Source organism: Vanellus vanellus (genome assembly GCF_965231255.1).
Source record: "Vanellus vanellus genome assembly, chromosome: 3".
Classification (NCBI taxonomy): Eukaryota; Metazoa; Chordata; class Aves; order Charadriiformes; family Charadriidae; genus Vanellus; species Vanellus vanellus.
The window spans coordinates 60,758,789-60,771,044 of record NC_138907.1 but is presented as its reverse complement, the minus strand read 5'-3'; the positions used below and the strand labels follow the sequence as shown (position 1 = coordinate 60,771,044).

Here is a 12,256-nt window from a genome sequence, read left to right as displayed (position 1 = left end):
TGACAGAGCAAGAGTTTTTTCTTCCTACTCTTCTGTAGAAAAGAGCAAACTGTGTGAGGCACAATGGACAAACAGACTTTTCTTCAGCACAAGTATGGGAAAGAATTCTTTTTATAGTATCTTTGTGAGAGAGGCAAACTGCTTATTGAGACACAAACCATTCAATACATATACATAAGGAGTGGGAAGCTTACAGTCTGTACAGAAATGTATGAGAGAAACCTAACAGAAGTTATGTCAGCTTCCCATTTTTCCATTATGTTAGCTGCTTTCAGAAAGAAAGAGCCCTTTTCACTCTCACCGAGTAGAAAATATACAGAAAGCTCCCGTGAAGTGATAAAAAGAATATGGAGTGTTTACAGACTAGACCCACAGAATGGTTTGGGTTGGAAGGGACCTTTAAAGATCATCTAGTCCAACCTCCCTGCCATGGGCAGGGACATCTTTGCCTAGATCAGGTTACTCAAAGCCCCATCCAACCTGGCCTTGAACACCTCCAGGGATGCAGCATCCACAATTTCTCTGGGCAACCTCTTCCAGTGTCTCATTTTAAGAGCCTTCTTTGTTATAGCCAACCTAAATCTACCCTCTTTCGTTTCAAAACCATTGCCCCTTGTCCTGTCACTACAGACCCTAGTAAAAAGTCTCTCTCTTTCTTACGAGTGCCCTTTTATATCAAAAGACCACAATGAGGTCTCCCCAGAGTCTTCTCTTCTCCAGGCTGAACAACAATAGTAGTCCGAGTATGCACGTCCATACTTTATGTAACTTAACAGAAGTTAATACTTGAAAATGACTTCTCAAAAACAGTAAACCAACATAAGAATACTTTCAGTAGTTGAACTCTTCAGGGACAGCTTATGGTTTTAGTTGTTCCCCAATCTACTTTTTCTATCCTGACAAGAATCAGCCATTTTTCTGATTTTTTTTTCTGATTTTATTTCTGCTGTAAAAGCAGAAGAATTACTGAATATTTTAAATGAAACCACAGCATGGGTATAGTCTGAGATATTTTATGAATTCCATCACAAATATATGGAATATGTTTCCATCACACAGCGAAACTACAGACCTTTGTCAAGTGTACTACTCTGCAAAAGATGAACAACAGAAACCACCCCAGGCTATAGTCCTACCTCCAACATGTGGCAGGAAATCCTGTTGTTCAGGAAGTGATGAACCCATTAACTGATAAAGTCCCAAATGCACATATCCAACAACAGCAAGGAAACAAACAAAAACACGTCTCATGTTATTTTGCAACAAGATCTACGATTTTTTTCAGTGAAAGGATATCTTGCAGGACTGTCCTTCAGGGCATTGAGGAACCCTGTTTGTTGAGAACCTGTAGAAACAGAACCCAAAATTACCAGCTGAGTAAGAAATTGGACTACAGGCTGTTTTCACCATAGTTAACACAATTAATATTTGAAGATCAACTGAATAATCATAGAACAGATTTACTAACTTGACTCTGAGAATATGTTGCTCAGCAGCAACAACATCAGAAAAAACCTTGGGTAAGTTATCGGGTCTAACATCTGCAGGATATTTTCTCAGTCATACCAAATTGATGCATGCATACTTTCCCATGAGCAAGATTCCTGATTATTCCTGTTCTTTTCAGACCTAATATGGAAGCAAAAAATTATAAGCTACATTTTTATTTTGAAATACTATTTTTCAAAGCAACTTTTTGACTTGGAAAATTTATTCTACAAACCCAGATTCTCAACTTTCCCTCCTTAGTTCTGGAAGCAGCCAAAGTTATCTAGACTATAATTCTGCTCCTTCTGCACCTGCACAGAAGGTTTTCCTAATAGGTGCTTGCTGCCTCTGGGCAAATAAGAGATTATCTACCAGCTGAAGAGAGCTCAAGAGCAGCATGATTCAATGAACTAGAGATGCAGAAGCATCCACTTGGGTTCCACAACCACGAGATATTAATCAAAAAGTGTAATTTGACAATTTGCTGATTGCAACAAGTGAATTAGTTTGTAGAAACTGATTCAATGGCACATAGGTACAGGCACACAGGTTGTATTTTACTGTATAACTTAAATGATTCCAATGCATCAGGCTGAACGCCTTTTCCACGGCAAAAAAATTTCCCCTTAGCTAAATTCATCTGAAGATTTGTACGAAGAGAGAATACTGTCTTTAAAACAAAAACCACATATGTGTATGTATACACATATGTATTTTCTAAAGCTGCCTGGTCAATTTTACTGTTTGCCATTTTTTTTTTTATAAAAAAAAGGGAAAGTTACTTACCTTCTATTTCTGAGCCTTTTCAGACTCTCATAACTGGTTCTTTGCCTCAAGGCACAAGACTCATGGAACTTTCCCTACCTTCCTACTATTTTTAGGATCCTTAATGGCAATGGCAGCAGGTAGGTGTGATCTCTGTTCCCTACTGCTGGTCACACTCTTCCAAGCAGTTCCCAACATATCAGAAGGGGAAGGGTTCCTCACTGTAACAAACAGTTGAAATACTGATGCCTCAAACAGAGATCAGTGGCTGTGAAGACAGACACTACTACTGAAAATGTGTAGAGCTTGGGGAGATGGAAGAAAATCTTGCAAGACAATACCTTTAAAGTATCTGATTTACAAATTCACTTTATCATCTTCAATAATATTATGTGCACATATTCTTAAGCCTGGAAAGGGCAAATTTCCAGTGAATGCCTCAGAAGCCCACAGAAAACAAAATGTTAAGATGAATCTCATAACTCGTTACCACTCAGACCCACCAAAAACTATAAATATGCCAGCTTGCAAGATGTATTAAAAATTATACAAATTTCAAAAATTTGTCTAAATCAAGAGACAGTAAAAAAAAAGAAAACCCAAAACAGGTTTCCTATATAATCAACAAGGCCAGAGAAGGAACTTCCCTATTAAGATGAACAAAAAAGGATTTATTTTAATTTTTTTTTAATGTCAATACCTACAAGTTGCTATAAATATCCCTAAGTCCCTTCCTAAGTGAATATTGTTAGAAGGCATTCAGTCTAACAAAGCGTATCTGGAATAAAATGTTGCTGAAGGTAATCCTGCTAGGATCACCTTGGGAAAAGCTAAGAACAAGATTTGACTAGGTTGCACTCAAAGAGTTGTGGTCAATGGCTCGATGTCCAAGTGGAGAACAGTGACAAGTGGCGTTCCTCAGGGGTCGGTACTGGGACCTCTACTGTTCAACATCTTTGTCAGCAACATGGACAGTGGGGTCGAGTGCACCCTCAGCAAGTTTGCCGATGATACCAAGCTGTTGGGCGAGGTAGACACGCTGGAGTGGAGGGATGCCATGCAGAGGGACCTGGACAGGCTGCAGAGGTGGGCCCAAGCCAAGCTTGGCAGTTCAACAAGGCCAAGTGCAAGGTCTTACATCTGGATCAGGGCAATCCCAAGCACAAATACAGGCTTGGTGGGGAATGGCTGGAGAACAGCTCTGAGGAGAAGGACCTGGGGGTGCTGATTGACAAGAAGCTCAACATGAGCCAGCAATGTGCGATCGCAGCCCAGAAGGCCAACCATATCCTGGGCTGCATCAAAAGAAGTGTGGCCAGCAGGTCAAAGGAGGTGATTCTGCCCCTCTACTCCACTCTTGTGAGACCCTACCTGGAGTACTGCAGCCAGCTCTGGAGTCCCCAACATAAGAAGGACATGGACCTGCTGGAGCGTGTCCAGAGGAGAGCCACAAGGACGATCCAAGGGCTGGAGCACCTCTCCTATGAGGAGAGGCTGAAAGAGTTGGGGCTATTCAGCCTGGAGAAGAGAAGGCTCCGGGGAGATCTTATTGTGGTCTTCCAGTACCTAAAGGGGGCCTACAGGAGAGCTGGGGAAGGACTTTTTACTCGGGCATGTAGCAATAGGATGAGGGGGAATGGCTTTAAACTGGAAGAGGGCAGGTTCAGATTAAACATTAGGAAAAAGTTTTTCACTTTGAGGGTGGTGAGGCTCTGGAACAGGTTGCCCAGAGAGGTTGTTGAGGCCCCATCCCTGGAGGTGTTCAAGGCCAGGCTGGACGTGGCCTTGGGCAACCTGGTCTAGTGGTAGGTGTCCCTGCCTATGGCAGGGGGGTTGGAACTCAATGATCTTCAAGGTCCTTTCCAACCTAAACCATTCTATAATTCTATGATTCCTCTAGAATCCAGAATTTTGCCAGGACTTCTGGAAATACATATGAATGACTGAAACACTACAGGAAGATCATAGTCCCAGGTCTAAAAATTGAAACTTTATTTAGACGCACTAACTCAAAGCAGTCTATGTCAAATGCAAAGGTTCAGATTAAGTAACTGAGAATCCTGCTTACTGGTTAGCATCAGCTGAAGAACTGCAGGGCTGCAAAGCAGAACAAAAATGGTTGAGCAGTAACTATTAGCAAGGTAGACATGAGGACTTCTAGAAGCATGGTAGGCACAGAGACAGTGGAGCGATTGATATGACAAAAACCCCTTATTTGTAAAGATCTCTTTTTTTGAACAGTCAAGATTATAGTAGATAAATTTGAAAGCTGGGCTTGAAGCTTAAATGTAGCAAATAAACATTGAGGAACTAATCACACTTCATACCTGCTCCCATTGCCTTTGAGAACCAGCCAATCTTTAGAACTAACGAGGTTTTTCCTGTCTCATCCAAGGTAGATAGACCTCCCTTGCAGCAGTATTTTACAGCTGATATACTTAGAGAATTCAGCATTTAACATTTACTATACAGTATTTGTAACAACTACACAATGCTAAAGTGCTTCTCAGCCACACAGAGACACAATTAATTTCTCTTTTGTCTAATTCACACTTAGAATTAGGCATGGACACTGTAAAGTTAAAATCCACTGGATAAATCTACTTGATATACAGAATATGAAATATTGGCATAATATTAGTAATCCATATGCTGAAAACTAAAGAAAAAAAAAAGCACTGTAGTTTTTGTGAAATAAAGGTAGGCTAGCTTCTAAAGTAACCTTACACTGACAGACTGGTAATGTTTCAACTACTGCATTCTAGCAAAGTAAGATGACAGAAAAAAAACCCATGCCCAAATAAATGTCAAGAATTTAAGTATTAATGGAAAGTGTTCTCTTTCCAATAATTACTTTTCCCTTTTTAAACAATAAGTACATCTTTCCTCTGCTCTTTCAACCGGTAGCAGAAATGCTGTACCTGGCAGTGAGAACAACTTGTTGACCCAGACTCCCTCAAAATTAAATGCCCCTAGTTCTAGCCTATGTGCTAGACTTCTGAGCTATAGGAGAGCCACTCAGTGCTCTTATCCTTTTGTGAAGCACAAATAAGAGCAGGAGTTCTGCTTTTTAAAATACAAATTTTCCCTGCACGGTGTAAGCACTTTAGGAAATTGAGCACAATCTGGTGTATTTTTCAGCAAAACAGTCTCTAAATATTGCCATCATCAAGCTAGCTTTAGAAATGTGTTATAAACTGACATTGTTATATTTATCAAATTTGCATTGTAATATGGAATACAAAGAAATAAAAAGATCACATTTCCAAAATGATTAAAGAAATACTCTTCAAGGCAATATCCTATATAATTAGTGAAAAGATAAAACACTATTAAGCTTCCTAGTGATAATGGGTTAAAAAAACCCCACAACATACAGAAGATCTTTAAAGACAAGTCATGTGACCTATCACCATAAATTAGATCATCATCATCATACAAGAGCTAACAAAAAGTATTAGGTGTATGGAAAAAAGACAGTACCCAAAAGAGTCTTGAAAATACCCTCCTCAAACCCATTCCAGAATACAAATAAAAACCAAACTAATGAATATTCATTTTCCTATCGCTTATCTGATTCACTCCATTATGAATTGGTTGTTCTCAGAATGTCTATGCAAATGAAAGTAACTTGTGTTCAAAATAGGGTAGAGAAAGATGTAAAACTAAACAGCAAACAACAAAAAGTGTAAAATAGCTCCAATCTATTTCCTAGTAATTTACCTGTTTGTTTGGATGGCAAGTGAGCCATACTTACAGTTAATAAAGCACACAGAAGTTCTTTGGGAAAATGATACTACCTGTATACTTCGACATACAGACTGTGTGCTGCTTTTCCAACAAATCATCCATAAAAGGACAAAAAAAAAAAAGAAAATTAACACTGTATTAAGATAAAGCCAGAACTAGATCAATGACTACCATGACCAGGGTCTACTAGAGACCAGAATGGGATTCACTGGGGATTGTGAAGCTTCAGAGAAAAGGCAAATAAATAAATAAATAAATAAACCCTGAATGATCAAAAGATTAACTTAAAAATAAAAAACTCAAGCAAATGGCTACATACGTAATCTGATTTCACCAGCATACTTACGAAGGATGACGTGGGTGATAACGAATGCAAATATAAAGACTGTCAGAAAGGACAGAGATAAAATAAACATATAAAAAAATCTGTAGTTTCTTTTCCCCACACAGTTGCCTACCCAGGGACAGTGGTGATCAAACCGTTCTGAAATGAGAGGCAGAAGAAAAAAAAATGGAAAACAATTAATAAAATGCTGTTTATTTGAAAAAAGCTCTCCGAATACTATATTAAAACTAATGACTTAACTGGCATTTGCAAATTAGCCACAGAGAAATCCTTATTTAGAAAGGAAAAAATAGAAAAGAAAAGAAAAAGAGTATTTTAATGAAACTTTACAGCTTTTAAAGAAATCAAAGCATGGCTGTGGTGACTTCCTGTTAAACTATCAGCATTACTGTGATAAACTGTGCAGTCAGACAAATAAGCATGTATTTATCCACTGTCACATGGAGTGGTATCAACTCAATTGTATTTTATTTTTTCAAAATAATATTGGGGGTTTTTTCCATTGACTCTTCTACTCAAAACTTGAGTTTCTGATGTTGTTTTATTTATATCTGTCATGATCATACCTCTGACTTATGTCTACTATCATCTCATCCATCCATTATGGTATATGAGATATTTACACTCTCCCTTTTATCACTTCACTCAAAATATTCTCTGTTCCAGACCACCTATTTTTTCACTTAGACTTGACACTGCCATACAAACCCATTAAAAATAGCAAAATCTTTCACAGAAACCATTTTTCAAATGTTAAAATTCAGACAGTCTTGCAAAATTTGCTTATACTTCTTTTGGTTTTGGGCTTGGTTGGTTTGGTTTTTTTTTTAATAATCTATTCAATCTTGCAGGAATTTTCCGTAAACCACATGGTACAAAAATTGGTAGACATCATCTGAATGCTCTATTGCCCTTTGTGCCATAGGACCCCTCTTCTTTTTACTAAACCAAACTCTTTCCCTGAGAGATGAACTCATTCACAGGACAGGAAAAAGCCAGGGTGGGTCAGAAACGAGTGTCCCCAACACATCGGAAAAACCCTGGTGCTGGAAAGCAGCTGAGGGAACAGTTCGCTCTGCTTCTCCCCAGGCAGCCTGGACTGCCCCCTCCACCCCATCCCAGTATGCCGGGTAATGGAAACAGAGCGATTGTCAGGAAACAAACTGGCATTTCCTAACTTTGGAGAGATTACACTGAGAGAATGACAGAATTTAAAATTTTTTAATCAAATCCAAGATCATAACATAAGACAGATGCTCTCATGCTGATTCTCTCTCACTCTCTGATCTTTGCCCAAATCCTGTTTTGTTTTCTCTGACTTTTATGCCTCCATTGACGTACGATATCAAACTATTTGTAGTTCCACAGGAAAGGCGAGCTATAAATTTGAAATCCTTAAGTCCTGTGTTAAAAAGGCACATCTGTCCAAGCAAACCAGTTTATTTTAGCTATGGCTTTATGTTAAATACCTACATTAGAGGTTTTCCTTGAAGGATGTATTTAGTATTATCTTCATGAAAAAAAAAAAGTCAAAACAACACGCAAAACAGATTTCTGAGTTCAGGGGTTTTTAAATGGTTTTGCGTGACAGCTGTTTGGACCACATGTTTCTGCCATAAATCTGTTTCAAATTCCAGTGGGGCTATTCAAGGTGAAGTCACTGAACTTTCTTAGGATAAGGCTTCAGAAATACTTTGATTTAATGAATACTGCTAAGAATACCAAGAAGTAAACACTCTGGTATCTAAAAGGGTAGACAATACTACCTTTATTCAGTGCAATACAGTTGTAGTCCCAAAATAAGTTGACGCTGCATTTGAACAGTGTTTATTTTTACATTTGTGCTTCTGGATGAGTCCTTATGTTCTGATAAACACTTTACTTCATTTAATGGGTACATGAGCAAATAATAACACAGAGAAAAATACAGTTACAGAGCCTTTTAAAAAGTATAATACTAGGGTACTTTTGTACCCTACTGCTTCAGAAAAAAAATAATAATCATGACATGTCTTTGGATGACAAATTCCGTATCTACATATTCATTCTTTTCTATGCTGACACAGTAGGAATCAACAAATTATATTAACATAAAGCTCAGTTTCTAGCCATGAAACAATATTTAGATATATGTAGACATTTATTTGATAGACTCAGATAAATGCAGACAACCAAAAACACACACATTCACTTACCCACCCCCCATCTGTAAACACGCACACACATATATTCCTTACTGAAGACTGACTTGATATTTTTAACCTACTTGTCACTCCTCTCCAATTTCTCTCTTCAAACTTTCTTGGTAAACTGAAAGGCTCTGCTTCCTCAAATACTTTACCAATCATTGTGAAGCTAAGTAACTACCCAAGATGTTTGTAAAGCAGAAATGGACAGAAAAGGCTGGACATGAAAAAAACCTGCTACAGTGTTAAATCTGAACCAACTCTAACAAAAAAGGAGAAGTATTAAAGGGTTTACATGAGTGTTATTAAATTATGCCTCATTTTTCTCAGTCATAAAACAGAAAGGGATGTGATATTTATGCTACCTGCCACAAAACAGTATATTAAAAAGCAAGGGATTATTCTACTCAGCAGAGCACAAATATGTAAATGCAAGTTTAAGATAATAGCCTTACAGCTTGTGAGCTGCTCTGCTTAATTGTTAATGCAAGAGAAAACAGCCAGCTCTGGCAAAAAGAACAGACACATACTCAGCACTAACTTCTAATGCTGTTAAGAAATACAAACTCTCCTAAGTCTAGAGCTGTTTCTTCTTCCTTTCAAGAAGACGTGGCTTAATAAGTATTAATGAAGAAATAACACAATATCTTAAGGTTCACCTCAGGCACTCCAGATGCCTGCAAACCAAATAAGCAATGATTTGGAAAAGGAAGCTCTGTCTGACATCTCTACTTGGCTTGGACAATGTTGGCAGCAAAATTAAGTTTTACCTTCAATGAGAAATTAAAAACTACTGAACTACTGATGCTGAGAAAAATTGGGAATTTTGGCCCTCGTAAAATGAAAAAGTAGAGCAAATATAAATGCAACCGATTGTTATGAAGAATAACAGACTGCTTAGAGGTGATGACTGCAGTTCTGGTTTAAATTTATAGGGTATAGTTAATGTGCTGCTGTATTCTATCATACATTTGTGACAAGGTTAATGTAAAAATATTTGAGGCAAATGAAGAGAATCAAAACATTGGTAATACAGACTCTTGTAAATAAAAAGTGTATTAGAGCTCTTAATGAGGGAGGAAGAAAGCTGCAAGGGCTGAAAAGTTTGCCTCTGGAAGCATCCCACGGATAGACCAGTTGTGACAGATCGTCCTCGTCCACTCAGTTTTAAGGAAAAGTAGAAAGGTATTTGGCCTCAGGATGTGGTATGACATTACAGCCACACCTACCTAATCAAGAGCTAAAACTGCTAGCCCAGCTTCTCCCCTTTTAGCAGTCCTGTGAGCAATCTCTTGCCTGTGTGCTTATGGCTCTCCATCCTTAGGCCAAGCCTGGTGTTCATTTCACCCTGTGGGGACCAGGTTGACAGAGCCAGGTGAACTTAGAACTATGGTTAATTTTCTGTTGCCTAGCTCCCCAGACCAGCTCATCACAGTACCACACAAACACCAAAGCTGCCCCAAGTGAAGCAGTGAGAACACCCTGCTAGAGAAGGGATGATCCTTTCAGAAGCAGCTAATTCAGCCTAGCTGTACCACGAACAAGTACCAGGTTAACACTTCTAAAGACAGCATGAGAAATCCAGTTTTGATTAATTTTTCAGGGTCTGAGAACAAAGGCTGAAGCAAACCAGAAAGACTGAGAAAATGTGTGAACAGTTTATAAGGTGAAGTATCAATGAAAGAGGAGATGTGTGAATGGAGAAAAAAAACGCTACTGTAAAGACCACAGAAAACCAAAGAGGTAAGAAACCTCAAGAGCTGTCAGTAAACCTACAACAGTGACTTTATTTTACTAGCCTTTCCCAGCAACTTCAAATTTGGATAATAACTTCTGAGGATAGCCAGCACCCCCATAACCAAATCCAAAGGGTGAGGTTTCACAAGATAACGGAGCCAATCTAAAAGCTTAGTAGCAGTGAACGAGATGGTCACATGCTGCCTTTCCTGCCACTTCATCCCGCTTCCTTCTTTCATTGTCTAAGCTGCTGCTGAGTCAGGTCAGTTCCCTGAACTGGCAGGAAAGAAAAAATGGAATTATTTTGTTCATTACTTAGTGAGAAAAACTGACTTACCAATGGCTGTCTGTTACTAAGGGCTGTGTGAACAGGCACAAAGGAGAGAATCACACAGGTGGGGGGAAAAAAAAGAGAATGAAGTTCAGATACTGTCTCTGTGGAAGCAGCAGGCTGTCAGCATGACTCAGTGGTCTCATTAACACTCACCTAATAATATATGCTAACTGGATGACAGAAGAACACACAAGTTACATCATACTTTAGACATTTCTCTCAGTTTTTACCTTCCCTGAAACACTTACATTTGAAAACTTGCTTAAGAAACATTAACTGCTGGAGATCTCAGATAAGAACAAAACCAAGAACATTTCCCATTTGAATTAGCAATGGTCTTTCCTTTAGAAACCACACTGAAGCACGTTCCTTACTGCTCAGAACTGAAGAGCCAAATCTCTACTTTTCCACAGCTCCGCATGTAGACTCTTTAAATCCTTAAATGTTCAGCTTCCATTTTTCAATCGCTACACTCCAGGAAACCACATACAAAAGGACCCTAATGCTTTCCTTCCTCTTTCAAAACATTTAACAAAAGCTTTATAATTTACAAGGAGAAAAAAAGCGTTTTTACACAGAACATTGGTAGGCCAGCTTGGCCCTTCAGTCTGCAGCTTTTCTCATCTCTTCACACTGTGATCTCAGAAACATTTATTATTATTTATGAACTGCTTCCTTTTTTCCTTTGCTTGACTGGGTCACTGCATGCCAACATACATTTTCTAAGGCTTAATGAGAAGGCAGGTCTCAAAGACAAAAAGACTACAGGTGCAAAAATATCTAGGTCACATTACTAGCGGATTCCAATAAGCACAAATTAGAATTCACTTGCTAATTCTTCCTCTCCATTCAAGTAAACGGTGGTAGGGCAAAGATACAAACCTAAGCCATTCACCAAATGTCACAATCTTTATTTAACACATGCAAACGTGTATCCCAGGTCTGGGAAGAGTCAACAAACCTCTGTTCAAACCTTGCTGCAGTCAAAAAATCCCCCAAACCCAACACATTACACCTCAACCAATTGGGCCAGCATTACTCAAAATTACCTTTGATAGTAGTACTACAACACAGAACTACAAGGTCCATTGTTCTGGATGCACACTGGACAATTATGTAGAGATCCTGACACATCTGCATGTATTTGCAATGATGACAATTACAGCTTTTTGTAGGACTATGATGTCATGATATGATCACATCTATTCAGGCTTCTTGACTTGATATTTTGTAAGACAAATGGTACTTTCAGAATTTGGTTGCTCTTGAAATAATTTAGGAAAACAAATGAGGTTTTTAAAAGTCCATATAAGGAACACTTTTATTACAAAAAAACATTTATTTTCTTGTCTGCTGAGAGTCATGTATGTATGCACAAAAGCCAATATAACCATGGCATTAAATCCTTTACAGTCAATTCAGAATGTCTGATAATTTAACATAATTAATAAAAAAAATCTTGTATCTGATATTCATAGCATATTAAAAAAAAACCCTATCCTTAGCTCAGATGTTCAGTTCTACTAACTTAAATCATTACTCCTAAAAAAATTGTTTAATCATATTTAAAAAAAAACACTGATGGAACTTGCCGTCAATTCGCAACAGCAATCAAATATATGGATCCATTTAACTTACACAACATTCACC

At 38.2% G+C, this 12,256-nt stretch overlaps 1 protein-coding gene across 2 annotated transcripts in view; it reads right to left on the bottom strand.

Annotated features, from left to right (window-relative positions):
• Positions 1–12,256, bottom strand: part of ZDHHC14 (zDHHC palmitoyltransferase 14) — a 119,319-nt gene that overhangs the window by 23,332 nt on the left and 83,731 nt on the right. For both annotated transcript variants that reach the window (XM_082481354.1, XM_082481355.1), the window contains exons 4-5: positions 6,350–6,487; positions 1,297–1,345 (exon numbers count right to left, since the gene is read on the bottom strand). In XM_082481354.1, coding sequence (XP_082337480.1) covers positions 1,297–1,345; positions 6,350–6,487 — 187 coding nt within the window. The remainder of the gene's footprint in view (positions 1–1,296; positions 1,346–6,349; positions 6,488–12,256) is intronic.